This window comes from Syngnathus acus, chromosome 17 (assembly GCF_901709675.1).
Source record: "Syngnathus acus chromosome 17, fSynAcu1.2, whole genome shotgun sequence".
In the NCBI taxonomy this organism is placed as follows: domain Eukaryota; kingdom Metazoa; phylum Chordata; class Actinopteri; order Syngnathiformes; family Syngnathidae; genus Syngnathus; species Syngnathus acus.
In genome coordinates, this window is record NC_051102.1 from 10,443,421 (window position 1) to 10,469,686 (window position 26,266).

The 26,266-nt window shown below is 46.4% G+C and overlaps 3 protein-coding genes and 1 long non-coding RNA gene across 6 annotated transcripts; 1 reads left to right on the top strand and 3 right to left on the bottom strand.

Moving 5' to 3' along the window:
- The first annotated feature begins 13 nt into the window (after window positions 1–13).
- LOC119137096 (chloride channel protein 2-like) lies at window positions 14–19,625 on the top strand. Of its 2 annotated transcripts, none has more exons than XM_037276130.1 (25): window positions 14–604; window positions 9,170–9,338; window positions 11,052–11,183; window positions 11,272–11,400; window positions 11,690–11,823; window positions 11,954–12,034; window positions 12,349–12,372; window positions 13,403–13,481; window positions 13,576–13,701; window positions 13,801–13,885; window positions 14,492–14,593; window positions 15,162–15,264; window positions 15,675–15,833; window positions 16,051–16,120; window positions 16,203–16,313; window positions 16,428–16,641; window positions 16,724–16,857; window positions 16,940–17,172; window positions 17,491–17,602; window positions 17,674–17,720; window positions 17,835–17,897; window positions 18,041–18,079; window positions 18,140–18,244; window positions 18,331–18,417; window positions 18,484–19,625. In XM_037276130.1, exons 2-25 carry the CDS (start codon window positions 9,170–9,172, stop codon window positions 18,946–18,948), a joined length of 3,003 nt encoding a protein of 1,000 aa, XP_037132025.1. In that variant the 5' UTR covers window positions 14–604; the 3' UTR covers window positions 18,949–19,625. The 2 variants fall into 2 exon arrangements, with proteins under 2 accessions (XP_037132025.1, XP_037132026.1); XM_037276131.1 differs by having other exon boundaries at window positions 16,940–17,157.
- Window positions 6,682–8,942, bottom strand: LOC119137097 (zona pellucida sperm-binding protein 4-like). Its single transcript, XM_037276132.1, has 8 exons — window positions 8,487–8,942; window positions 8,125–8,312; window positions 7,950–8,047; window positions 7,562–7,719; window positions 7,299–7,491; window positions 7,096–7,240; window positions 6,931–7,009; window positions 6,682–6,858 (listed from the first exon to the last, which is right to left on the bottom strand). Exons 1-8 carry the CDS (start codon window positions 8,776–8,778, stop codon window positions 6,731–6,733), a joined length of 1,281 nt encoding a protein of 426 aa, XP_037132027.1. The 5' UTR covers window positions 8,779–8,942; the 3' UTR covers window positions 6,682–6,730.
- LOC119137099 lies at window positions 10,860–11,684 on the bottom strand. Its single transcript, XR_005100861.1, has 3 exons — window positions 11,598–11,684; window positions 11,275–11,415; window positions 10,860–11,172 (listed from the first exon to the last, which is right to left on the bottom strand). It is a non-coding gene; the product is annotated as an uncharacterized LOC119137099 (long non-coding RNA).
- Window positions 19,626–22,189: 2,564 nt separating the features above from the next.
- On the bottom strand, window positions 22,190–25,745 carry fam131a (family with sequence similarity 131 member A). 2 transcript variants are annotated; one of them, XM_037276138.1, is made up of 5 exons: window positions 25,482–25,745; window positions 24,571–24,682; window positions 24,241–24,417; window positions 22,947–23,090; window positions 22,190–22,817 (listed from the first exon to the last, which is right to left on the bottom strand). In XM_037276138.1, the coding sequence occupies exons 2-5, from the start codon at window positions 24,659–24,661 to the stop codon at window positions 22,483–22,485; spliced, it is 747 nt and encodes a 248-aa protein (XP_037132033.1). In that variant the 5' UTR covers window positions 24,662–24,682; window positions 25,482–25,745; the 3' UTR covers window positions 22,190–22,482. The 2 variants fall into 2 exon arrangements, with proteins under 2 accessions (XP_037132033.1, XP_037132032.1); XM_037276137.1 differs by lacking the exon at window positions 25,482–25,745 and adding an exon at window positions 24,750–25,406.
- Between the last annotated feature and the right edge of the window lie 521 nt (window positions 25,746–26,266).

Genomic DNA, 26,266 nt, shown 5'->3' on the forward strand with positions numbered 1-26,266 from the left:
AAATCAGCAAGGGAGAATGTACACATAGTTTGCCTCCTCCTCCTCCCCTTCCTTGTCTCTGCAGACAATGCCGAAATTAAGACAAATGCACACATCCGCTCCGACCGGGGCGCCAGCATTTCTGCACGCATGGGGAAAGCTGCAGGACGCGACACCGGCGCTACCCGCATTGCATCACGGACACGACTCCCGGTCCCCCGCTGTCTTCATCCTCCCACATCAGCCCGAGCCGGCCTAAAAGGACGACTTTCTCTATTCGCCGGTGCAGCACAAAAACGCATATTCGCCGATGATGAAATCGATCCAAACGGCTTGCTCGTGTGCGCAAAAGCCGTGAATTACGCGCGGCGCGAGTAACTTTCCAGAGCCGCCGAATGGCTTGCGCATCTTCGACGAGCCTGCGGGTGGCATCCAGCGAGAGCTCTCACGCGTGTCATTTGCAGCCCGGTCACGTTATCGATTAAGGAGAGCGGCAGCTAGCAGCAACCTGTGGCAGCGCGCGTCCTTGCTTCAACTTGCGTCTTCTTTCCGCGAGGTGCAATGGAGCGACGTCGCAGCTGACGATTTGGAAGTGTCGGGAGGAGCGGAGTCGCCCAGGGGAAAAGTGAGTACGAGTTTGTTACGTTCCATTCGTTTCTACCTTTCTAAACGGTCAAAAATGTGCTTTCTGCTCAACTTTGTCCATGTCTTCGCTCAAGGGCAAATGCTACCAGAAGGGCTTATTGTGCTACGTGTTTTTATTTTTTTTTACCCTGATTACTTGCAATCCCTGTGGGCGCTCGCCAATTTTACTCTTGATAAACTTGCAGACGACAAAAATGAACGATGACAAAACAATGGCGCTGTTTTAGACACTGTAAGGACAACCTGCTGGAAACCCCCCGCATGGGGCCCCTTTCTAGCTGTTGCTCGCTGTTGGAAAGTATGGGGTCCCCGAAGGACGGCTGATATTGCTCCGTATCACCGACACAAACGAAAACACCGCAGACATGGCACTAACATCGGGATTTGGAGTAAATCTCCCTAATGCATGCGTATTGTCAAAGACATTGACAATCAAACAAAGCAAGCAATAGAAAAACAAACAAGAAATGTGATAATGATCACGATGTAAATGATTGACTAAAAGATATCCCTTACTTACAAGTACGTCATCATCAGTGGAGCATAATTGTTCAAAAGTCACATTTCAATATCTTTGGTAAAACATTTGCTCTTCCATTCTCTATTTTTGCTGCAAGCTGGTGAAGACTCGTTTTTGTCGAATCATAGAAACGCTGAATAGTTGGACATGCATTCAAAAGATGCGTGTGTGCGTGTGTCTATAAATATATAGTGTAACGTATGTAAACCTCCCCACGTTTTCCTCTCTAGTGATTGAATATTCATGAGCATTTCCTGGGTTGATGCCAAGGTCCAGCGAGAGAACTGACATAATGTGTGAAATAAATCATTTCAGTTGGCAGAAAGACTTCTTCAAATATGCAGATGAGCAACAAAATAAAGTAGCTGCGACACATTCCTACCATCCATCACAGCTACTGTTGACTTTTTTCCCCTCCATTTTCAAGTGCTTACAAATGGATCATTGGCTTTCGTCATGAGCCCGCGATGATTCATTGGTAGCGACTCAGCCAATGAAAACGGTCTTATGTCATTTTGACTTTAGGACAGACATAAATTGGAATGAGTTGACATGGCTGAAACGACCCAAGCATATATCAGTTTGTTTATAGCGTAGCCCCTGGAAGATCAAACGCAGTTGAGTTGAGTACTGTCACTGGTATTTAGTCTATTCATATTCAATGCTACTTATTCATTTCTGTTTGTGATGCTCACAAGAATTCAGAAATGGATAAATATCAACATGCAACAATAAATCTACACTTCTACAGCATGTAGATCACAATTGGCTATTTTTAGGAGTACAGAGCGAGTAAACAAAGCAATCACACATGCTTGCTGATAAGCACACTCGATCAATCCGGTTCCACACGGCCCACCAAATTCTTAATGAATCAAAAATCAATGCAATGGATCCGCAGGGCCGAGCCCTTCGACTTTCGAGGCTACCGCGCTCGGCATCGAATGTCCTCGTCGGGGTGAAACCCTGCATGTGTGTTTTCGCTCTGGAGAATCTAAGCAAAATGCAATCAGATAAAGCGTCAGCCCACACTGGCGGTCTCGCGCTGCTCGCATCGCACTCTAAAATTGGATCGTTGTGTTGACAAAGCGTCCTCGGAGTCTTACAGCCGTCAAGCTCGTACAACTCGGAATAGGGAACATCTCACTGTTGCTGGAAAGATCCATCTTGATGCGTTCTCCTGGAGGAAATCTCAAACCGAGCTAGCGTGCGGCAGTGCACCGCAGCGTGTTTGCAGAAATCTTCCAAATAGAAGCGGCATCTGTCGGACAGCTGTGTTTGTTTGCGCTAGGAAAAATGCATTTTAGTACCAAATTGTGAGATATGAAGTGCAAAAACAGAGCTTGCTTTTAGTGCTCTAGAGTTCTTCTGAGGGAGCGGTCCAGGTGAGACCTTGTCTGTGAACGACAGCAGGAGAGCCACCGGGGACGGCTTCACGGGTCGCCGGCTTCTTCCCTGCTGTCGGTCGCAATGTATGCTGGGAGCATAGGCAGCCGGCGCCGGTCTGCCTCAAAGGATTCCAAGTGGGTAGAGAACAGGACTTAGTGTCAGAACATTACAGTTCCCTTCAAGTTGATTTTTTTCCCCTCTGCTCTGATTCTTATACGATCTCAATTATTCGTCCTGGTTTAATTTCGTTTGTGCACGTGCGGCAAAGAAGGCGTGACGAGTGTCGATGTGTGTGGTTGGGATGGAGCGAGCATATGTTTTCACCTTCATATACATGCCAGAGGTGCTGTGTCTCAGTCAGAGCAGATGTTTGGAGGTGGTACGCTCATGTCCTTCTAACACCGGGGAGCTCAGGAATTGGCAGCTGCAGGGATCAAAGTCACAAGCCAGTAAGCAGGCACACACATTTATATCCTCACTTGTAATATTTGATATATCACCTTATTCTTTTAGTGTTTCTTATGCCTCTGTTTTCAGGATATGTGACAGTTTTTTTGGTCCAATCAGATTTCAGCCATGGCAATCGAATTTGTCCAGAGCAATTTTTATTTTAGCGATCACATTTCAAATTCATCTTCTCGCCACCAGATTGCTGGCCTTCAGTGACGTCAGCCTTTTTCTGCCTTCTTATCGGTTGCTGAGCGCAAGCAAAGTCGGATTTCCATTTCGGCCAAATATGAGCAACTATAAAAAACATTTTAGCAAGCGGCGACCTGTGTGCATGCACACAGTTTGTCCCAACGTGGCGGTATGCAAAGTCCAAGAGCGGGGCCCACGCACAGTAGACACTTGACAAAGAAAATATTTACACAACATTCTCTTTCACGATCGGGCCAATGTCGTCTACATAACAACAAACAACGACATACAGTAAAGAAACTCTTAGTCCACAACATACCTGAAAACAGGGAGAAAAAATCACGAAAGAAATCGTGCGTATCGATTCCTCAACAGACTTGACTTCAGAGATCGCCAAGTAGGTGCAAAGAGGCATTAACAATCGATCTCAGATTACTCGATCATTAGCGAGTGAGATCCCAGATAAACACTGGTATGATTAAACACGAAAATGTTCAAATAATACCGAAATAGAGAACTTTGACCATTTGTTGAGGTGATTGTTGTTCTTCCACGTGAATTTAGTATTTCTCTTGTTTTTCACAGCATTACAGAATTAGTCCAATCAGATTTCCATCATATTACAACAAATTTGTCGGACTCTATTATTTGTCCTTGTCACATAGATTTCTATCACGACACTTGAGCATAAAGATCTCCTCCCGATTCTCCAGTCTGGCCCGGGCTGATAAATATTTAAAGCCTCAGTGCCGCAACATCTTTATGTAAAACATGCTACGCTGGTGCAGTGGCACACGCGCACAAGTCCCACTTAATATTCCACAATCTGCCAGGCAAATTGAATGTTTCGTATGATCTGACTGCAAGTGGCTTTCTGATTATAGCTGTGCGCGGAAATCTCTCCATCCACACTTACAAGTGTGACGTCAGCTTTTGTTTATTTCGAAAAGTTTCAGGGGCTGGACGCTGAGCAATTTTTTTTTATGCTATAAAGTGGTGCTGGATAGATTCCAGCTCACATATAACACAATGAAGCTAATCGGTATAGAAAAAGGCCTCATTTAAAATGTGTTTTGATATTGACAATTTGACAACAGATTAGCTGTTGTTTTTTTTTTTACGTGGCTGAAGCAGCAGCACTTGTCCTTGTCAAGGTCATCCTTCTCCAATCATGACGCATTTCCATTGTGTGTCCATCTCGTAGCGTGACCTTCCCCTCCGTATCCAAAGACACTTCAGGTGACAGTGCTGTCTCTTTGCATCCCCCCCCCCCCAGTCAGCACTCCTGTCCTTTCTCCCACACTGCCGGTGGCTCGGGTCCATTCCAGGTGCTGTCACTGCCAAATTGGACTCTTACCTGCACACCGCTGCAGAAGGAATGTCTGCAGTGTTTGCGGAGAGGGAGGAAGAAAATCACAATTCATTTGACTCCTAAAATAGATTGCACAAAGTTCCACTAGAAAAGGACCATGAGATTGTTTACAATGGAAGCTTTACTATTCGAGCTTAATTGACACTCTCGATTGATGTCTCAAAATGTGATCATTCTGAGTGATTATCCTTTGGTGTTTAAAATACATTTTTGTTTGTAAGCGTGGCTCTAATGATGGCAAGCAAGATGAGTCCAGTTTGTGTTCTGCTGCGGTTGAATTTCTCCCAGAAGTGTTTAGGGGCCTAATTGAGTTTGTCTCCATCACAGTCACGCTATCATATGTAACATCTGCGACGCTTCTATCGAAAAAGAAAAATCCCATCTGACAGTATCTCCCTCCGCCTTGCCTCGAGACATGAAATCTCCATTAACTTTGTCATGATGTTTCTTTCATGTAGCAACCAAATTTTCCTGAGCCGTTTTGCACAAGTCTGTGGTCATTAGAATGTCAAATATATGTCCTTTGCACCGCCTCCATCTCCTCACGGCGAATTGATTACGCGGCAGCGCCTTGGGATTTGCTGAATAATGAAGAACTTGAATCTCATCTGTTGTGTGATGCCCGCTCATGCGCTGACTGCAGCGCCTCACTATCGGGAGAAAGGGTGGAAAATCAATCGTTGATTGGAGCTCTTCACACGGTTTTACAAGATAATAAAACTCGTCACAATGTAGGTCGGACACGATAAAAAGTAAACTATCAAATGCAGATTTTTCCAGTTACCCAGCACACACACACACAAAGTACAAGTTTCTCCCTTCGGTGCAGTCATCCAACGACAACCAGATGGGAGGCGCGAGAGCTGAACTGGTGTCCAGGGTTCAGTGTGGGAGTAAAACTGACTAATTCTGCTTCTGAAGTTGCTCTCGTGGGAGTTGGCCCAATGTGAGACAGCAGCTCTGGTAACCCACCTGCTGCTCTCGCAAGGTCCAGATGGCCCAGGTACTGCTCTCCCCGTCTCTACCAGCAGGAAGGCGGTTAGAGAACCACTAACATGTCCCAATTAAACACTTAACGGGCCTGAATGTGTGCGATCGGGCTGTCTACTGTGACTGAGTCATCATCACATCAAGTCACTGCTCTCAATTGTATGGCAAACTGAGCCATGGATAATTTGAATCTGCAATCGCACACAATCAAAAATTACCGAAGGTCACCTCGATAGGAAATAACTTCACTAGACAAGAGCAGAATGCCAAGAACTTGTAATGGAGGCGGGAGACCATAAAACAAAGCAGATCATAAAATACACAGCCTTCATTAACCAGGCTGACAATTAAATCAATCTTGGCTCAAGGACAACTTGATGCTAGCTTATCTACCAATGCTCAACGTTTAATTATCTAGCCTTTGCCGTCCGACTGTCCCAATTCATGCCAAGTGCCGTAGCTCCAACATTCACAGGCAGGTTGGATTGTGGGTGGACGAAAAGGGAAACCAACATTGTGCTCTTTGTCCATCTGTCAGGAGGGAAGCTGCCTATCGAGCAGCTTTTCTTTTCTTTCCACAAACCTCCACCCCGTGTTCACAAGAGCAGAACAAGCAAGCCTGGATGAGTCGTGATACCCATTTCAATGAAAGTGGGGGGGGGGGGGGGGGGGAGGAGTTGGGAATAAAAAAAAAATAAAAGCGCAGAGCAGTGAGTGAGAATGATGCACTAGATGCAGCAAGGAGAAAAGTGGAAAGCCTCACAGCTAGACCGAAGATGCACACTTAAATCAATTGTCACCATTGATGCAAACAGCCATTTTAATGAGTGCTAGATGTCAAACTGGAAAAATTGATACCTTGCAGAAATGCTCCCATAGCCTTTTAAAGCCTGCCTCAAGTTTACGTGGGATTCAAAAGGTCAGGCTTAATGCAATCCACATTATGTCCTCAGGCAAAATAAAGCTCATTCTAGTCTATGCAGTACCCAGATGACAAGTGCAATGTGTCAATCTCTAGCTTTCTATTGACGCCAAGCAGAAATGCATCACATTTTGTGGGCGGAGCCAAGTTCCATTAGTGCCTCGCACATTGAGCCGAGGCAGTGACCTTCGCATGAACAAAGAAAGCCCGGCTGCAACAAAGATTCTTTTAAACAAGCCTTTATTAAAAGTCATGACTGGCTTTGGGTAAGTGGTCATCTCTTCCATTTTCTCAGAGGACCAGTAGGGTAGCCCCTCATTGGGGTCAGATTCACCTGTCTGCTAGAGACCACATCCTGGTTTAGAACCTTACGGGCAGTAGTCTGAGGTTTTCCCGCAGATTCTGACAATGAATTAAAAAAAGAAATAAGGCATCAATATGGCAGCCCAGTCATGACTTAAGCGGGTTACTCACGATGTCTGCCATAGCACATTTGGTCACAGGAGTGCATGTTGCTTGGGTAGCACACCGATGTCATGCAGTGGATGAAAACCTGCGAAAAAAAAAAAAAAAAACACATCCTTGATTTAGTTCCCAAATCAAGCATGACTGTCTTCCACCGACGTTTTGACAGCGTACCCTGTCCTTCTGAGGAGCGTAGTGGTTTGGCGCCACAAAGGAGAACATCTTTAAGATAAAGCGCTTGTAGTGTGTCGGGAAAGGAATTCTAGAGTCGTGCACAGGCACCATAATGGTCTGGTAGCGGTCATCGTGGTAGGGACACCTGCAACGATCCAGCCTTCAATATCACATTGCTGAATTTGGTGGAGAGATTAGTTTACCCATCTACTAGAAGATCCCACTGAGGGACGCTGTTGGAATTAGGAGTGGTGGTGGCCCAGCAGCGCTCCAGATTCAAAACAATGCTGGGATCAGACCTGTCCAGGATGCGGACCTCAACGTACACAGGTTGCTGGAGCACTTTAGTGATGGGGTAATCTACCGCGGCGTAGAAAGAGTTGTACGCCACCTCCTCTGCAAGTAGAGTTTCACTTTGAGGCATGAAAAGGAGCACGTGGAAAGACCGAGGCGCTAACGTACGCACCTTCGACACAACCCTTTGAGAGACACTCCCCGTTGCCCAGTCTGAGCTCCACCCTGAGAAGTCCGCCGGCAGCCACTGGCACAGGCGGAGGGAGGGCGTTGACCTCCACGACCAGCGCTTCCACAGCTGTGCCTGAATATCTGCACTGGAATAGAAGCCTGGGCAAAAAGAACATCAGGAAGTTCCAAACACTAAAGAGGCCACTTGACTGCTGCGCAGAAAGACGAGGAATTAAGCACAATGAATGGCACTTTACTTTAATTATTAAAAAAATAAATAAAAGGTGTTAGCGTTTTTCATCCTTTGGACTCAAGTCAACCAAAGCCTAATTTTCAGATTTCGGTTTAAATCAACTGTCATTTCAAGTTTTCAATTCTCAAGCACTGACTCAAAATGGCTGTCCCGGGTGATGGAACCTCGAGGTCCGATTCCCACTTCATACGACGATGACATGTGGTTCTCGTATACCACAAAACCGTCTTCCTCCTGCAGAAAATTGTGGTTATGAGACAAGTCTGTAGTTTTATAGGCAAAGTTGATCATTTTAAAGCAAAAGCACCCACCTTGACCGTTGTGCCGCACATGGACATGGGAAACTGAAAGATGGCGAATGTGGCGGTGGCGTCGACGGCGTTGCAAGCAGGATCGTTCATTTCCATCAGGCTGACTGCAGTCACATCCACCGGCGGCATCGTGGAGTCACGAGCCACCACCACCACAAATTGGCCGTCTCTTGTACACTGCACAGTCACTGACAAGAGTAAAAAAAAAAAAAAAAGGTTTGACAGGGTCGGTAGCACAATTGGCCAATTTTGAACATGCCAACGTGTTGTGGAGTCAGCAAAAATTCAATGAACAAACCCACACTGTTACTGAATTTGCATTTCCACTCCTGCTCAAACATGAGAATTTAGCTTGCATTTACCCGCTTTGCCGTAATAGCAGCGGCGTCCATCGTAGCAGCAGTTGATGGCTACGCATTGCTCATTGGTGATATCGCGGGTGCCACACTGGATCATCTCATTGTGCTCCACTTGGCATTTGTCAACATGAGGCGCAGGCGCAGGCGCAGGAACTCCTGTCTGCTTCGGAAGTAGCGGCGCAGGACGCTTGTTGTCGGTGTTCAGGGCCTCCATCCAGTGCTGGGCCACTGCATCGCCGACCAAAAGTCCAACAATCACTAGCCAAACACCAACCAGGCTCCTGGAACGCTCCATGGCAATGCTCAAGAGTACAGGGACAAAGAGGGAGAGTCAGACGCAGGCTTTATACTGGTCCAGCAGTGGCTCCGCCCCTTTGTCATTGGGAGGCAATTGAATAGTAGCCACGTGGACAGGTGCAGCTCATTAGCAGGAAGCCATTTTGGCAAAACCATTTTTTTTTTTTTAAACAAGCTGATAGAAGTTTGTATTTTGGCTTGTCTGCATTGACCAGTGTTGAGCGTGTTCAATATTTACATTTGCAAATGTGCATGGAGAATCATTTTCCAGTGTTATGGATTATGTTTGAGTTGAGAGTGAATAAATAACCATTGCAATAAAATTATTGTTGATCATTATGTTGAGCAAGTCCCCCCCCCCAAGTGTGTGACCTTTGTGACCCCTACAGATGTATGGGCGGTACACGCAGGAGCTGGGTGCCTACGCTAAGGCGGAAGCGGCCCGCCTGCGCGATGGCGGCGTGCGCAACGGCGAAGGGCTGCGGCGGAACGCCAGCGTCCGAAGTCGTGCGGCGGATCTGCACGAGTACCAGAAAGAACCGTGCGCCAAGTGCCAGTGTGAGTGCTTTTTCTTCTTCTTCTGACCTTTGCCAAAGGCAACATTTGCCATTGACGTCATGATTCAAATGATCGCATCTCATCGGCCAAATCTAAGAATGCCTTTGGTGGTGTTGCTGCAAAGGGCATAAAAATGTTTCCAACAATACGTTCCATCTTCAAAGTAGAGCAGAGGGATGAGGTGACGAGATGTGAGCGTGATTGCACGCGACCCATCTGAGCAATGACCTCGGGCCGAGCTGCCTCTCTCAATGTCAAGCACAAGTGCTGGGTGCGTGCGTGTGTGAGGGATCTGCGCTGGTCTTGTTTACTTGCTGGTTCAGTCTCGACGTCAGTCAGATTATCTTGCGTCTCGCCTTGTGAGTAAACAAAGGAGAGGAGGTAGTGCCTGAGAAGGAAAGCTCCATTTCAGCCAGTCTATCCATCCATCCCTCCAATTTGTGTCACTAAACTTATGTGAAGTGGCCAATTCAACAATGGCAATTAACAATGTGTTGTCTGTTTGCCCTTGCGAGCAGTGATCTGATTAAAGCTGAGATGGATCGAGCGCGACAGAAAGTGCCTTTAAATTCCGCCTCGCTCAATTTTTATGGGAGCTGTTTAAAAGCCTCGCTAAAACACTGATATGTGTTCTGGCACCTGCTTGCTTGGAGATCCAAATATACAGACCAAGCCAAACAAGGTGTGCTGTAGAAATTATTCATAAAAATGTTTATTTACCACAAATAATGCATTGATATATGCCGATGATGTCGTGACAGGCGGAACAATTTCCAACTCCTCTACTAGGTGGTTACAATTGCAAAAATGGAACATTCTTTTTTTGCCCAATATAGAATCACACTCTGCCGTGGTTCCAAAAAGGCTAGGAAACTGTTTTTAGCCATTGTGGCTGGCTGGACAGCTCTTCTCGCTTTTGCCTTGTTAGATAAGAGTTTCACAAATTCCACTGTGGGAGTTTTAGCGATTCCCTCGTGCGTGTGTGTGTGTGTGTGTGTGTGTGTGTGTGTGTGTATGTGGAGGCCGGACGACATTTGTGTGGTTTTGATGATGAGTAACTAGCACTGAAGCTTTTTGGACAAGGGTAGCCCACGCACACAACAAAAAGCTTTTTTTTTTTTTTTTTGGCCCAGAGTTAAAAACAGCCTCGGATTGTGTTTTTTGTCTTTTCGATGCTGAAGCAGGAATGCGTTCGGAGACTTGTTACTGCATCTTCCTGGCAGTGACCAGTCGAGTGTGAAATAAACCAAAATGATCAAAGCGCTTGTGGAGGAATTGTTGCATTTTGTTATTTGCTCACTTTCAGCACAAATCAGCTTTTTTTTTTTTTTTTTTTTATTCCGTCAAGTTGACATGAATATGACAAGCACTTTTGCCTGTTTTGTTATTTCGCCGAGAAGCAAACGCCTTCTCATTAACGGCGGATGTACAAAAGCCTCTCGACAAACATTCCGCATAATGAGGTTATTTACTAAGCCTCGCCACTGATTGCTATTTGGATCTGGAAGGTTTTTTTCTTGCTTCTACAAATGATTATACTCGCCATTCGAATGGAATTGTCGCATAAAGAGAAAATCCATTCCCAGATGGAAAAAAAAAGTACACAGTTGTTCTGGGGGCACAAATTGGAATAAATCATTGATGATGCATCATTTCTGCTGATTTCAAACCAATTAAAAAAAAAAAGATTTTCTTTCTCTGTCCACATTCCAGCATGCGCCTCCAGCTGTCAGAAGTTTCTGATCTCGCGGCTGGGAGAGGACTGGATCTTCCTCATCCTACTGGGGCTGCTCATGGCGCTGGTCAGTTGGGTCATGGACTACGCCATCGCCTTCTGCCAAGAAGGTAGAAAAGAGTCTCAGAGCAGACGAAATAACCTTCGCCAGGTTTTACACTGACAATCTGGGCTGTGTGTGCGTGTGTGTGTGTGCAGCACAGAAGTGGATGCACGGCGGCCTGGACAATCATCTGCTGCTGCAGTACATCGCCTGGGTCAGCTACCCCGTGGTGCTCATCACGTTCTCGGCAGGATTCACGCAGATCCTGGCCCCGCAGGCCGTGGGTGAGGCAGGCGCACCTTGAAGGAATTCATTAGTTTGCTATCGGCAGCGGCCGCTGCATGTTTGAAGAACCTAATTGCCTCCGTAATGCGCTAGAAGGCCGCGAACGAACCTCCCTTTTATCCATAAAATGAGATGTGCATATAGAAGCTTATATGAATATCAATCAGCGCCCCTCCCTCCCTCCCTCCCCTCCAACCTTTTTTTCTGCTCCTCTGTAATTGCTTTCTTTCAACTCCTCTTTTGCCTCCATTCCATCATGGCAACACCTGGCATGTTGCGGTGGCTCAGGCTCGGGCATTCCGGAGATGAAGACCATCCTGAGGGGGGTGGTCCTCAAGGAGTACTTGACTTTTAAGACGTTTGTGGCCAAGGTCATCGGGCTCACCTGCGCCCTGGGCAGCGGGATGCCTCTGGGGAAGGAGGTAGAGGATCTGACACATACAAAACCATATTCAAAGCAAATTTGTGGTGGGCGGTGTTCCAAACAGCCCGATTGTCCACCACTGAAGATGTTCCACTAAGGTGTTACTCTTCTCCATCCTGCTCTTCCAGGGACCTTTCGTACACGTGGCCAGCCTGTGCGCTGCCCTTCTCAGCAAATTCATGGCCGCTCTTTTTGGCGGAATCTACATGGTGAGACTGGACTTCATGTGTTGCTCGATTGCTTGGAAGTAAGTTGAGATGTTTACCGCTCAACAGGACACCCTCTCAAAGATGAAGGGCGGCGATGCGGAGGAGGCAAAACATTGCTTTTAGTTGGACTGAAATAGTCCAAGGAGGTCGAGCTCCCATTAGAAGATAATCAGACTGGGGAGATGTTCATTCAGTCCAGAGCAGACTGCTTGCCGGAGTTCATTTGCTGCTTGTTCGAAGAGAGAAAAGGTAACTTGGGCACTCTGTTACTCAAACATCTTTTCTTTTTTTTTTTTTTCCTATTACCGCTAAAGGAAGAGCCCTTCGAGGGAAGTAAGGTATGACTTGTGGTCATTTCCATCCACATGAGTAATCAAAAGCAGTCGGAGCATTTATTCCATATTTTTGCTGTCCAGCATAATGATTTTTTTTTGCTCTTTGTGCTAAGACAAGTCCTAGTAGAACACAGTGTCTTACGAGATACTCTTTTTTTTTTTTTTTTCAAAGCTGGAGATGAAGGATATGGACAAAATGCCAAAAGGGCTTTTCCATACGCCACCACGTCCATTTGCGTCCACGCTAGCTGGATGTCTTTCCATGTGTCTGCAGTGTGTCATCCATCCGCCACGCCCATCGTTCTGTGCCTTCCGCGATTTCAACATGTCTCATGCGGATCCTCTGCGTTTTGCTTGCGGCGCGAACCCCCGTACGTATTTGCTGCAATGGCGCTGTAGCCACATTTGACGTCTTGAATTGACCCACAGGCCAGGCCTATTTTCAAGAAATGTTATTTTCAACTTGCAGCTATGAACATTGCTGTTGGGCTTTTTTCCATCTTAATTATTTACAAACACTTATTTCACAGTTTATATTTGCAATATAAATGTATCCATCACATTTTCAATCTTACTTTAAATTGAATCAAGCTCCCCCCGCCACTGCAACGGCAATTAATCTTTGCATCGCAAAAGTCGAATGAATAAAATGTGGTCGGAAATGTCATTTCTTGAAAATATCATTAGCTGAATAGCATGATTGCATAAGGTTTTGGGGGGGAAAAAAAAGCCAAGACATTCAACAAATGAGAAGAAAAATGAGGAGAGCACTTTTACTTAGACAATGATGCTATGTGGCTAATGTTTGATATATTTTTCTGCATGTCGAGACATTAGGGACATTCTTGTATTTGTTTTTCATACAAATATTCACTGTAATTATGATTTTTACCCCGGCTTTATTGATGGACTACTAGACGAACGTTCTAGAAGTCGCTACCATAAGAGTCAAACTATGTCATAAATCGAGCCCCTGCTACTGTGTATATGCATTTCAAATTTTTTTTTCTCACGTCTGACGCCGATTGGGCAGAATGAGTTGAGGAACACCGAAATGCTGTCGGCTGCTTGCGCGGTGGGCGTTGGTTGCTGCTTTGCCGCACCTATCGGAGGTAAAATGACATTGACGGGAAGTGTTCTGAGCATATTGTCCGTGTTCTCAATATGGACCACAAAGACACAACCACCTGTGCGTGTGCACCAAAGGGGTGTTGTTCAGCATCGAGGTCACGTCGACGTTTTTTGCTGTGAGGAACTACTGGAGGGGCTTCTTCGCTGCTACCTTTAGCGCCTTCATCTTCCGAGTGCTGGCGGTATGGAACCAGGAGGAAGGTAGACCAGCACAAAAAATCCAATCCGTTTCCTCACGTTTGGCACAATTTTTGTTGTTGTATTTTCTGATTGACTGGATTTGGTTTTCTTTTGCCTCAGAGACCATCACAGCTCTCTTTAAGACTCGCTTCCGTCTGGATTTCCCCTTTGACCTTCAGGAGCTGCCGGCCTTCGCCGTTCTCGGGTGAGCGCCGTGCTGGCGGTTTCAACCGAGCCGCTTGAGCTCGCCAAGGGCGTTCCCTTCTATTCCTTATTTTATTCCTGTCGACTTGACTTAATTTGTGTTTGAACAGTCGGCCATGAAATGAGCTTTTTTTTTCCCCCCCGCTGGTTTACTCTATTTTACGTGGTTGTCTTTTTCAATCCAGCAGTCCTGCTACTATCAGGGTTCATCGTTTATGCTCTTTATATAGTGCAAATTTTTAACTCACATTTTTGGATTGGTTTTTACAGAATGCTGAATTCAGAGTTACAGTACAGTGCAGTTGAATGTGATGCCAGAAATGCAACATATTACCATATCGTCAATGCTAATTTCCTTTCGTCTGTCAAGGGTATTTTGCATTGTATGTTAGCATGAAGCTAGTGGACTTTTGTTGGATGAAAAAATACAGTTTGTCTTTTGTGCTTAAATATACTATTGAATATTTTCACAATCAATTATCGATGAATCCAATGATTAATCGGATCCAATTTTCTTTGCATTGAAGTGTCTTTCAAAACATTTATTTCCAAGATTACAAGTCCAAGGCTTTGCGGAGTGACTGGCGTGACTGACGTTATGTTTCAGGATCGCCTGCGGTTTCGGCGGCGCCCTGTTTGTCTACCTGAATCGGCTCATCGTGGAGTGCATGAGGAAGCAGAAGACCATAAACAAGCTCTTGCTGAGGAAGTAAGCAATTGAGTGTCACCCTCACAGCAGCCCTCTAATTGTTACACCGCCACAAAGCAGCACGATGTCCCCAGGGATGACGGAGCTCTTTAGCAGACAGAGAACCTAATTGCTTTTTTTTTTTTACAAGATAATCAATTCACATAACAAGATATGGGGTACACACACACCTTCACACCGATTTTGAACATCTCAAAAGATTTTTAACGTGAGCAAGAAAAAAGAGGCCAGTGTGTCAGTCACTATGTATGTACCCACTTGTGTCACATGTCCAAATACTTTTGTCCAACTCTTGATCTGATTTTCTGAGGTTGGGAGTCCAAATTGGAGTGGCATGAAGAGAAGCCACATTTAAATTGATTTAAATATGCTGCCAAAGGCTAAAAATTGCATGCAGTGGTCCCGAATTTGTGCTTAAAATTGCCCTGGCGGCGTCTTAATTGGGTCGCTTAGTCTCACACATCACACACAAGCTATTTTCGGATTGGTGCTCCCTCAGCACCTGCGCTTGAAAAATCAAATTCTGCCCCCATCTTGATGACGGACGCTCTTATTAATGACCCCGCAGTCCGTCTCTTCCTGTCAGGCGTTTGGCGTATCCGGCGCTCGTCACCCTGCTGGTGTCCACGCTCACGTTCCCTCCGGGCCTCGGGCAGTTCATGGCGGGCCAGGTGAGGACTCTTTGTTTTTTTTCAACATGAGTGTTTATCAATGTCAACTAACAAATGACTTAACCGAATGAAACACAATCTTACCTGTATGTGTTGGTTTTGATCAAATAGCAATTTATTCCATTTCTTAATCATTGCTGTTAATTTACACATGGATGACAAATTGTAATGTAATGATTACATTTTTTTGTAATGATTCAAATTTATTTATAAAGCCCTTAATCACAAAAACATCCCAAAGGGCTTCCCATGGCCACAATTGACAATTATTATTTGATAATAAATCAATCAATCAATAAATGTAAGAACTCACAATGCTGTCATTATTGGCTGTTGGAAAAAATGAATGAATTCCATTCAGTAACGAGGCTGACATAAATGTGTACGAATGCGTTTGTGACTTGGCTCAGCTGACGCAGCACGAGTCGTTGGTGGCGTTGTTTGACAACCGCACGTGGTGCCGCCAGGGTGTGGCCGAGGAGTTTGACTACATCAGCCACCACCACCACGCCTGGAAGCACCCGCAGGTCAACGTCTTCATCACGCTCGTCCTCTTCATCGTCATGAAGGTACAAATACGGGGAAAATAGCAGGGGCACCTTGAGGAGCTTGGAAACGGGTCTACTTTGAGCAAGTACCATTTGACCATCTAAAAGAAATGAGGAGGAACACAATCCCACGTTAATCTGGCCAATCACATCCTCTAAAAATGTCCTCTTGAAAATCTCACTCTGCAAGCTACGAAAAACTCCATTTTCCATTGACTTGAATGCCCGCCGCTCTCAGTTTTGGATGTCCGCCGTGGCAACCACCATGCCCGTTCCGTGCGGGGCCTTCATGCCGGTTTTCCTCATCGGTGAGTCCAATCTAGCCTCAATTCTTTTTCATGATGATATAATGGCGCAAAATGCATCATGTTGTCAACGCGTGATGGTTAGGCGCGGCATTTGGCAGACTGGTTGGAGAGATCATGGCCGCCATGTTTCCCGATGGTATCCATGCCGACGGCAGCGTCTATCCCATCGTTCCCGGCGGTTACGCTGTCGTGGGTAAGCATCTCCAGTCATCCGTCAACCATTTCCTTTTTTGGCATTTCTAAATATTTGTTGGGGGGTAAGGATGACCAAATCGTTCCTGACATCTTTCCGCCCTCCTTGCGCCAGGTGCTGCGGCGCTTTCCGGGGCCGTCACCCACACCGTGTCCACCGCCGTCATCGTCTTCGAGCTGACCGGCCAGATCTCGCACATCCTGCCCGTGATGATCGCCGTGATCTTGGCCAACGCCGTGGCCCAGGCGCTCCAGCCGTCGCTGTACGACTCCATCATCCGCATCAAGAAGTTGCCCTATCTTCCCGAGTTGGGCATGGGCCATCACGAGTGGGTCTTTCAAACTCTCCATCCGCTTGATATTTTCTTTTGCTGTTCGGATGCGGTTATTGTCGTCCCCTCCATGTTGCAGGAAGTATAATATCCGCGTGGAAGACATCATGGTGCGGGACGTGCGCTTCATCACGCTCACCTCGTCTTATCGGGAGCTGCAGGGGATGCTGCTGACCGGTCAGCTCAAGACGCTGGCCTTGGTTGAATCTCGAGGTGAGGCGGGGTAACATCTTCTCAAGGAGAATACGCTATGCCATGCCATGCTATGCTATGTGACATCCGCTTCCCGCTACAGACTCTATGATCCTCCTGGGCTCCATCGAGAAGCTTCAGCTGCAGTCTCTGCTCTCGCTGCAGCTGAGTCGCCAGCGTCGGCTGACCCACCTGAGCCAGCTGCTGTCCCGGGACAGCGACCCCAACGACAACCTGACCAGCCTCACCAGCCTGACTAGCGACAGCGCCCCCACATCCCCGCGTAACAGCAACAACGCTCATCGAGGGGTTCACTTCTTGGTGAGCGCCCAAGAGGTGTGGAGGCGTCCGGGGTTCGAGTGTGAGGGTGGCTCCGGGGGCGGGGCTAGCTGGGGAACTCCACTTAAGGCACGGCATGTGAGCTGCATGAAGCAGGAGGTAAAGGCACAGATGGAGCTTGTGTCTTTTTTGACACCAATCAGTGACGAGCATCAGCAGTGTTGAAATGTCCTCTGGGTGGCTTTTCACACGCTTGTCTTGTGTGTCTCGTGGTCGCTCTGTGCCCTCACCCGTGCACGTCTTCCATTGTTTGGTGTGGACCTTGCATGCGGTGCGCGTGCGCGCCTCCCTTTTGTCAACGTCTCTCGCATGCAGATCTCCACAGAGGAGTCGTCCTCCTTCGGCTCGGCCGTCTCCAACCTTCGCCGTCCTCTCAAGTCGGCCCTCAAGAGCACGGCGGCCGTCAGCGACGCCGACCCGCCCGACGGTACTTTGTCGCCGTGCCGTCGCCGATTCACATCAAGTCTGAAAGTCGGGTTGTGTCTTTTTCCTTGGAAGGTTTTCAGATGCTGTCCTATGCCGAGCAAGGCGAAGAGAGGCGAGAGGTTGGTGGAAAGTACTGTTTTTGGGCTCGATACTTTTAAACCTCAACTGGAATCTGAAAGGCCACTTTTTATCTTGTCACTCACGTTTCTCGGCGCGTCACTCTTGGTGGGAAGAGTCCGTGTGGGGCGTCCCCGTGCGAAAGGAGGAAGCCCAAACGCGTGAGGATCTCTATGACGGTAAGATTGTCTCGTGTGTTCCCTAGCAACCCTTGCCTTGCTTGGGCCAAAGCACGAGCGGCATATGAGCAGACTGTGTGTTTGTGTTTCTTCTGTTCTTGACTTGAAGGTGTGAATATTTCATGTTTATTTTGTCTCATCAGGACTCGACTGAAGTAGACGATTGTATGAGCCCAACTGAGGTAAGAAGGATAGCAGTTCTAGTCGTAGGAGCGGGAGTATCTCGTCTCGTCTGCTTTTAGATCACCGAGTGGGAAGAACAGCAACTGGACCAGCCGCTGGATTTTAAGAACTCCAAGATTGATCCGGCTCCATTCCAGCTAGTGGAGCACACCTCGCTTCATAAGGTGTGAGCGGCCGACCCTGTGCTGGACTCAGCTTGTGACCTCGTCAACATGGTTCTTGTGTCTTGTCCCCTACCCCACCCCTGCAGACCCACACCATTTTCTCCCTTCTGGGTCTGGATCACGCCTACGTGACCAGCATGGGCCGTCTGGTCGGCGTCGTCTCGCTCAAAGAGGTTTGTTTTTGTCTTTGGCTGGGTGATCGGGTCTTTGCTGACTTTGTGACTTAACCCCCTGTCAAGTTACGTAAGGCCATCGAGGGCTCAGTGACGGTGGCAGGGGTGAAAGTGCGCCCCCCGCTGGCCAGTTTTCGTGACAGCGGCAACACCAGCAGCATCTCCGAGGTCACAGAGCTCCACAAACTGTGCATGCGCCACCGGGGACTCTCGTTGCCGCGGGAACCCAGACCGCCGGACCAGGCGGATGTCCGGCCAGACGTGGCGTACCACGATATGCCCATCGACGTGTCGGACCAGACCGAGCCGGGCGAGCCAACGCTCCGGGAGAGCCCCTCGTTCACCGAGGACCAGTCGGACTTTACCTTTGACTGCAGCCCCGCCCACACGGAGGAGTCCGAGCTGGTTTGTGACTTTGAACCACCGCCGGGCCAAATTCCTGAGCCAGAACAAGTGACGCCAGAAAGCTGGAGCGCCCCTCTGAGTGGGGACCAATCAGAACCAGAGGCAAGACCAATCGCTGACAAGTGATGAATGTTGACTTTTCTTCCATTAGAGTAGCTCCTCCATTTGACACTGCCTTGCTTAAGACACAGTCTGGCGAGAACTAGCGATTAATCCAGAGGCACAAAGTCCAACGTTTTTTTGCGAATGTCTTTGCGACCGTTGGCGAGCTTGAACCAACGCTGACATACAAAACACTCGCAAAACTACGCCTTACCTGCCTTCCAGACCAATAGGGGGCAGTGTAATATTTTTGTAGGGTGACACATTTGATTGGGCTTTTTTTTCCATTTGTGTCGGTATGGGGAGCCCATATGGTGCAATACTTAGCCCACAAATATACAAGTATATAAAAGTTCCTTTGTTGCAGTAGCTCACTTCAAAAAGTGGAACTTTGGCTCATTTGCGTCACCTGTAAGATATGAGAGTCAAGATTATTTGATTGAATCATGAAATATTGCACTCTGGGTAGTGAATCTGTAAGTTTCACATTTTAAATTGATCTATAATCCAATTTATTAGGATGCAGCTATAGATCCTTTTTTGGTACAAATGTTGTTGACGTAAAATTATTCACATTCACACCATATGCAAAATGCTTAATAATAGCAACTCTGAACAATATAACAACTGTATGAAATATGTTAGTCGCATCATATTTTATATAGATAGTCTGACTTGATTAAGGCCCCTTCATTTAAAAATTTGTTCTGCACGCCTGCCTCAAATTACTGACATGAATGTCTGAATAGAATAGATTCCAGTAGGTCACAATATGACTTGGTTGTCATATTTCTTGGTGATGGATCACCATCATCATCATGTTTATGGACGCTGCAGATGGCGCATGTTGGATTATGACCACCAAGTCTTGGCGTGCCTTCATTCCTTGCGTACAGACAAAAATGAATCACGTGCGATCAAATGACGAGCAAAGGTCAAGGCTGTTAACTACCTAATTCCCATAACGGGCTCACATAGGACAGCTTCTATTCGATTGTCGCCAGTTCGTATAGATGACATCAACGGATATGCAATAAACAAACGATGGTAGCTAATGCTAAATAATTCACCCAGGCGACGTTCTGCCACGTCTGACGTCTTGTGTGACAATGTTACGATTTTTTTAAACGTCCTCTCTGAAGGCGCATCAGGGCCGCGATGAAAAGGAAAGATAAATACATTAAGAGACAAACATCATATATTTTTTCATGTTGGAATACTATGAGAATGCAGTTATATATCTTTTCATTAAAATAATTTGGGAGATAAAAAGTTGTCTACTCTCCAGATTTAAGAAATGGATGTTATGAGAGTAAAGTGGGAAAAAAATGACATTTTTCTAGAAAAAAGGAGAAAACATTTTCAAGAACCAAGTCACACTTTGAAGATTTGAGTCATAATATTGTTGTCATAATGTATATTTTCAACATCAAAAGTCATATTTTAACATTTCTAAAATATATGTTAGTCTTTTTCAATATATGCATTCTCACAATATTACAATTTATTCTCATAATATTTTGTCCTTTTGCCTATTATTACCAATTTAATCTAAAAATGTGCAATTAAATTTGCAACCTTATACTCTTGATATTGTGACTTAAATCTTGAAGATTACAACTTTTCAATCATGAACGTACACAGTGTGGACCATGAGTCTCATAAGATGACTATTTTTTCTTCCTTGAAAGCATGGAACCTCAAAAGCACAACGTTGATATTGGCCCTACTATCTTTGATTGTGTGACAACAATTTATGGCAGCTTTCCACCAGACTGACAACAAGTGCAGGGCTCGTGAAGATGGACAGCCTCTGGTGGCTTTTGTCAGGGCAACGTAGAAATAATCATCGCCACCAAGAATATAAAGAGACACTAAAGTAATCACTGTACAGACATCGCTTCAAATGTCAAAATAACGGGGATCGATCAGCCTCAAAATGCATGTGGACATCCTTACAAAACGATTTGCCTAGATCAGGTCATCAAACTCATTTTGGTCGCAGGCCGCATCGTAGTCATAGTTGTCTTCTGAGGGCCATTGTCAACCCAAATAAATGTACAAACGACTCATATTATATACAGTATAGGCTACACAACAAACTGATAAATAACTAGTTTTGAAATCAGAGACTAGTAAAAACGGTTCAAACTGAATGGTAGATGAATGGTAATAAAAATTGCTCGCAACATCTTTATTTTCAAAAGTGAACACACTTTGCAATTTTTGTATCGACACAAAGTCGATGCACAATTTGTCTTCACGGGCCAAATATAATGACACTGCGGGTCAAATTTGGCCCGCGGGCCGCAGTTTGACACCCCTGGCCGAAGTCATGATATGTATATTCAATTGAAATCTGCAAGGGTTCTTTTGACTTACATTTCCGCTGAAATCCACGTAAGGGGTATTTCCTCCGCCGCCTATCCAAAAAGGAGGTGCTTGAAAGGGCAACATTCAGCTGGAGGGAGGCTCCGGTGCTCCTAATCATTTATTTCAAATTGAATTGGAGCCCACGTCCTTCGGGAATAATCATACGTTGGTCTTTTCTTTCGGAGTGTTCCTTTACCCGACCGCAACGCATCTACTGGGTATCTTTTCTGCCTTAAACGTTCAAAAAAGACTGTATTCCAAAATAATAGGACATTGAGTAAGAAGCATGGTTGGCACGCCAGGAAACAAGAGGAACGTGCCTTCTCTGACGTAGTCACGCAGATGTGTCGATCGATCAAGCAGACTTCACCCAAAAAATGGGCGGAAGTAACTCCACTGCCACTCTGTCCCAAAATACCGTTAAATCACTTCGGAGTTGTTTTTTCAGGGGGGAATTGCAAATTAGTACGAGTCTTGTGTCTGTCAAATACGGACACAAGCGACATTTGCAGCCTATCTAGTTCAGCACCATCTCCCTTTACATGGCCCGGCGGACATGCCACATACATGCAAATGTAAATAGAGCCACAATGCAGTCAGAGTCAAACAGCCATTGTTAGTTTTCAGAGAACACCAAATATGTTTTTGTACATGAGCCACTGAATTTGATTGCAACAAAAAGCACCTTGGGAATAAAAAATGAGTCGTCTTGGCTTTTTTGGTGTTATTTCATCATCGGGCTGGAGGATTGTTTTCCTTTTCAGGCCCTCAACAGATTTTCAATACTACTGCAGTACCAAATATGATCATACAATAGCATCCATGGAAAGTTAGAAACAATGACAGTCTGACACGCTGGTGTGAAGCTGCCCGCAAAAAAAGACTCGTGCGCTCCCCCAGAAAAAGTCACCTTGTATTTTGACATTCAGTATCAACATCCACGTGACACAGCATGAACCCCGATAAAAGACAACACTACAAAATATTCCATAGAAAAATGACACCATAGCAACACCTGACACCAAAACTTTGTACAAAACGGACAGCGTTACATTCCGCTCGCATTTCTCCAGTGGAGCTTTTGGACTGAAAATAGACTTGGAGAGGAGGGGGGGGGGGGTGAAGAAGAAGGAGGACACAAGGCAAAGCAGAACACATGACGTCATATCCACCATGGACGACACATCACATCAAATACTCTTTATCCTCCAGCTTGTCTCCTCCTTGCTCCTGGTTCTCTTGGTCCTCCTCATCCAGGGACGCCACCCCGGAGGAGGAGGCCCGGTCCAACGGGAAGCGGTCGGAGCTCCACGCCCGGGCTTCCTGGAACACCTCATCTTCTTCCTCCTCGTCCTCCTCTCCGGGAGATTCCGAGTGCGAGGTCGAGTAGCAGGAATCGAAACGGCCTGGCCTCCACTCGGGTTTGTGGTGGACGCACACCTCGCCGCCGTTGCCTTCCTCCTGGAAAATGCCTTCACGCCGGATCCGAGCTGGGCAGGTAGGATCGCACGTTACGGAGTCTAAGGGAGGAGGAGATAGTCAGAAAACCTACGTGGGTGGATGGAAGAGATGGGGAAGGGGGTCTTTGGTCAGTGATGGAGGACGGCAGATGATGTGGAAGTGCTTTGGGGTCGGGGTTGGTGGGGTACCTGCTGTGCTCCGAGGAGGGAAGTCGGCGTGAGAGCCCGCTTTGGCGTCTTCGTCGTTGGAGTCTTCCTCGTCCGCGTCGTCCTCGTCTATCGACGCCCACGCTCGCAGCTTGGCCTCGGCGATGGCAAACTGCTCGGCCACGCCTTGGAGGGGGGAGCAATCAAGTGGGTGGAGTTTCGACCCACTGCGGCTCAAAGTGACCCACTTCGAAATTGACCCATTTGAAGCAGGACACATTTTGGTTAAAAATTCACTTGGACACAGGTTCGTGTTAATAATTCCAAATCTATTGAAAGAACAACGGTCGAGTCTTTGTGCCCTATTTTCGTTCCAAGCGCAGTCGAACGGACCTACTGACCCACTTTCAAATTTAAAACTCTCAGAATATTGTATTTTAAAACATGCAAATATTTTTGTATGAAATTTAATGAAGTGAGAACCGCATTAGGCGGACCCCGATATCAAGCGGGATGCCTTTTGACTGGCATAAAAGCAGTGCCTTGGCTCAGTCACCGTTGGGGGAAAGACTGTCAAGTGTTTTGATTGCAGATAAGCGTCGCCACTTTGCTCTAAGCAGCTAACGTCACGTCACGGCCGAGGATGGCGACGAGGATGAGTCACAGTCAAACAACAAGTGGTTCTGGCAGGGCCAGCCGCCGCCATCTGCTCGCCACCGAGACCTGCCGCTCCGCTCCCAGGAGACGATTAGGGGATTAGGTGCCTGACAAAAGGTCGGAGGTGCCACATGATGCTGCCGCTAAACCCGACCAAGTCAAAAGATGCAGGAGGAAGCTACTTGCAGCATCTTAAAAACAATATATTTTTGCGTCAAATATTTGGTGACATACTTTGATGCAATATCCATAATTACAAATGAAAATATGTTAAACTTTCAAATAAAATTCCAAATGACGTATTCTAATTTGAACACAATTAACGAGAATGCTGTGAATGATGAATGAATAAAATAGTGCATGAGATGCATTACAAATATTAACAATATTAGATTTAGGCTCTTCTATTTTTTACAACATATGTAAAGGCTTGTATTTACAATCCTTTTTTTTTTTTTCAAATAAATGATACGGTGCATTAATTTGGGAGACCTAAAAAAAATTGCAAGAACATTGCAATTCATTTAAGGACATTTGAATAGAGATGGGAAAAGAAAAACAGATTTTTCCTACACATCATAGTAGAAGAGCTCATCTCGACATTCACATGAAAATTATGCAAAATACAAAGCCACCTGAATGAAAGGCTGTTTGCAGTTTGTGTGTGTGTGCGTCGTACCTGCAGCGAAGCGAGCCTCCTTCTCGCCTTCGCTCAGGTGGCAGTAGGAGCTGAAGTGTGCGGCCTGGGGGGGGTTGGCGGGTTTGGGCCAACCTTTCCACTCGATGAGGTGGGCCACCCGGCCCTGGGCCAGCGAGGTGGGCTTGGTCACGTGGTCCCTCACCGCCTGAGAGATGCCTATGTGGCGACAGCTGGCTTACAAATCCAACGCCGACAATCCCACTCAACTCATGTTGACTGTCAAACTCTCAACTTTAAAGAGCACCATTGTATAGATTTTGAGTTACATCCAAATCAAAATGATCACAAAACGTATTTGAGGCGATCTACCATTCAAGGAGGATCTAGCTAGCGCTGCAAACTCATGGATGCCCACACTTTTCCGCGAGTCCGCCGAAGATTTGCCTGACTTTGGAATCATGTCACTCTTCTCGAATTTCACCTGCAAGTCACAACAGTGGATCGTTGTCACAGGAAATTAAAAGAAAGAAAAACAGAGACTTTCTCACCTCTTGGTCCTCCTGCCACCTCCTTTTGCTACCTCTGGAGCTCTGGCTCATGGCATGCATGCCTCGGTAAAACTAACAACCGCAACAGGCGGGCTGGTGTGCTTTCAAAGCTTTGGCCCTGGCCTACATTGTTAAGCTAGCCAAATGGTTGCCCAAAGGTCAGAGTGCAGGGAGGTGGGGTTCAAGCATATGGCGTGTTGTAAGCAGCTCAGGCCCAGCGTGCAGCTGCAAATCCCCATTAGTGCCACCAAGAGCACATCATGCATAGTGGTGGAGTTCTCCATACTAAGGTGCTCTAGTAAAATGCACTTCAACTGGATAGCGACCAATCAACTATACACGAGACAGTAAAAGCTCTCATTATGCAGCGCAACCACACTATTACAATTCGGAACAAATATCTTTCAAATAAAAGAGAGAGCATTACTGTCAGACAATGGGTGGTGTCACGGTGGACCTAATAAAGTGACGCACGCTGCTGACCAACAAGTGGGCTCGAGCTAAAGCCGCTCTGAGCAGCCCTCTTCGCGGGGGCGGCCCGGATGTTAACAAACGGTGCGTTCAAGTACCGCAGCACTGCACACGCGCGTGACGTCAGGGCCTGCAAACGATGCAGTTACCTAGCAAAAACAAGGCAGGGGGCCGCGGGGATGGCGCGCCTGACCCCCCGCCCACACGACCTCCAACCTGCAGCCCGCATCCCGACCCACACACGCCGTTTTGGCCATCTACCTGTAAATCACATCGCTCATCCTAAAAGCGTGGAGCGGCGTCCGACCCAGAGACAATCAACAGATTCCAAGGGAGGAGAAAGCACGTCGGTCCTCGCGTGCTGTCACGCCGCCGCCACCGCCGCCGAGCCGAGCATCCTCAACCACTCCGGCGTCCGACGGAAGGAGGAAGAGGAGAATGAAGAGGAGGCACCATGGATCGCTCGGCTGGCTGCTGAATGTCTGCCGATATGACGAGCGTCATCAAGGCGGTGGCACACCCCGCCCCTATGGTACCCCCCCACATGAGGGCATTTATATATTTTTGCAGACTAAGTGCAATCAACTGTGTGATTCCTCCACGTTATGTAATAAACTTGACGTAATTCTTTTTTTTTTTTTACATTTTACGGTGGTATATGCACATTTCAATACTATAACTTTTGTGATTGAATCATAGAAATGTAATTTTCTAAATGTGCTCAATTATAAATGCATGATGGTGATACATTTCACAAGAAAAAGTCGATGTTATGTGACGTTTTATCGAGATAAAATCCACATAACGTGCTTCATTTCACATCAAGTGAAAGGTTTCACATTTTATGTTTGTGTTTTCATGACATTTACAGAAATTAATTTGATGTCACGTGATAAAGGCAATATGATCAATTTGACACAAGTTCAACTTTTTCTAAGTATATACAACTTGTGAGGTTACAAAATATTCAATTTTCTCTCAAATATGAATGATACAACTTTCAATCTTGAAAATATACAACTGCTACTTAAACTGCAAAGATAATC

What these genes read in the sequence shown, in the direction of transcription:
- LOC119137096 (XM_037276130.1), top strand. Translation starts at nt 9,170, where the DNA reads ATGTATGGGCGGTACACGCAGGAGCTGGGTGCCTACGCTAAGGCGGAA. An exon ending in CCGGCCTTCGCCGTTCTCGG is followed by an intron (nt 13,886 to 14,491) that starts GTGAGCGCCGTG and finishes GTTATGTTTCAG; the next exon opens with GATCGCCTGCGGTTTCGGCG. An exon ending in AAGGCGAAGAGAGGCGAGAG is followed by an intron (nt 17,721 to 17,834) that starts GTTGGTGGAAAG and finishes CTTGGTGGGAAG; the next exon opens with AGTCCGTGTGGGGCGTCCCC.
- LOC119137097 (XM_037276132.1), bottom strand. Translation starts at nt 8,778, where the DNA reads ATGGAGCGTTCCAGGAGCCTGGTTGGTGTTTGGCTAGTGATTGTTGGA. An exon ending in ACGCTCCTCAGAAGGACAGG is followed by an intron (nt 7,010 to 7,095) that starts GTACGCTGTCAA and finishes TTTTTTTCGCAG; the next exon opens with GTTTTCATCCACTGCATGAC. An exon ending in AATGTGCTATGGCAGACATC is followed by an intron (nt 6,859 to 6,930) that starts GTGAGTAACCCG and finishes ATTCATTGTCAG; the next exon opens with AATCTGCGGGAAAACCTCAG.
- fam131a (XM_037276137.1), bottom strand. Translation starts at nt 24,809, where the DNA reads ATGCATGCCATGAGCCAGAGCTCCAGAGGTAGCAAAAGGAGGTGGCAG. An exon ending in GGAGGCTCGCTTCGCTGCAG is followed by an intron (nt 23,091 to 24,240) that starts GTACGACGCACA and finishes CCCCCCTCCAAG; the next exon opens with GCGTGGCCGAGCAGTTTGCC. An exon ending in CCCTCCTCGGAGCACAGCAG is followed by an intron (nt 22,818 to 22,946) that starts GTACCCCACCAA and finishes CTCCTCCCTTAG; the next exon opens with ACTCCGTAACGTGCGATCCT.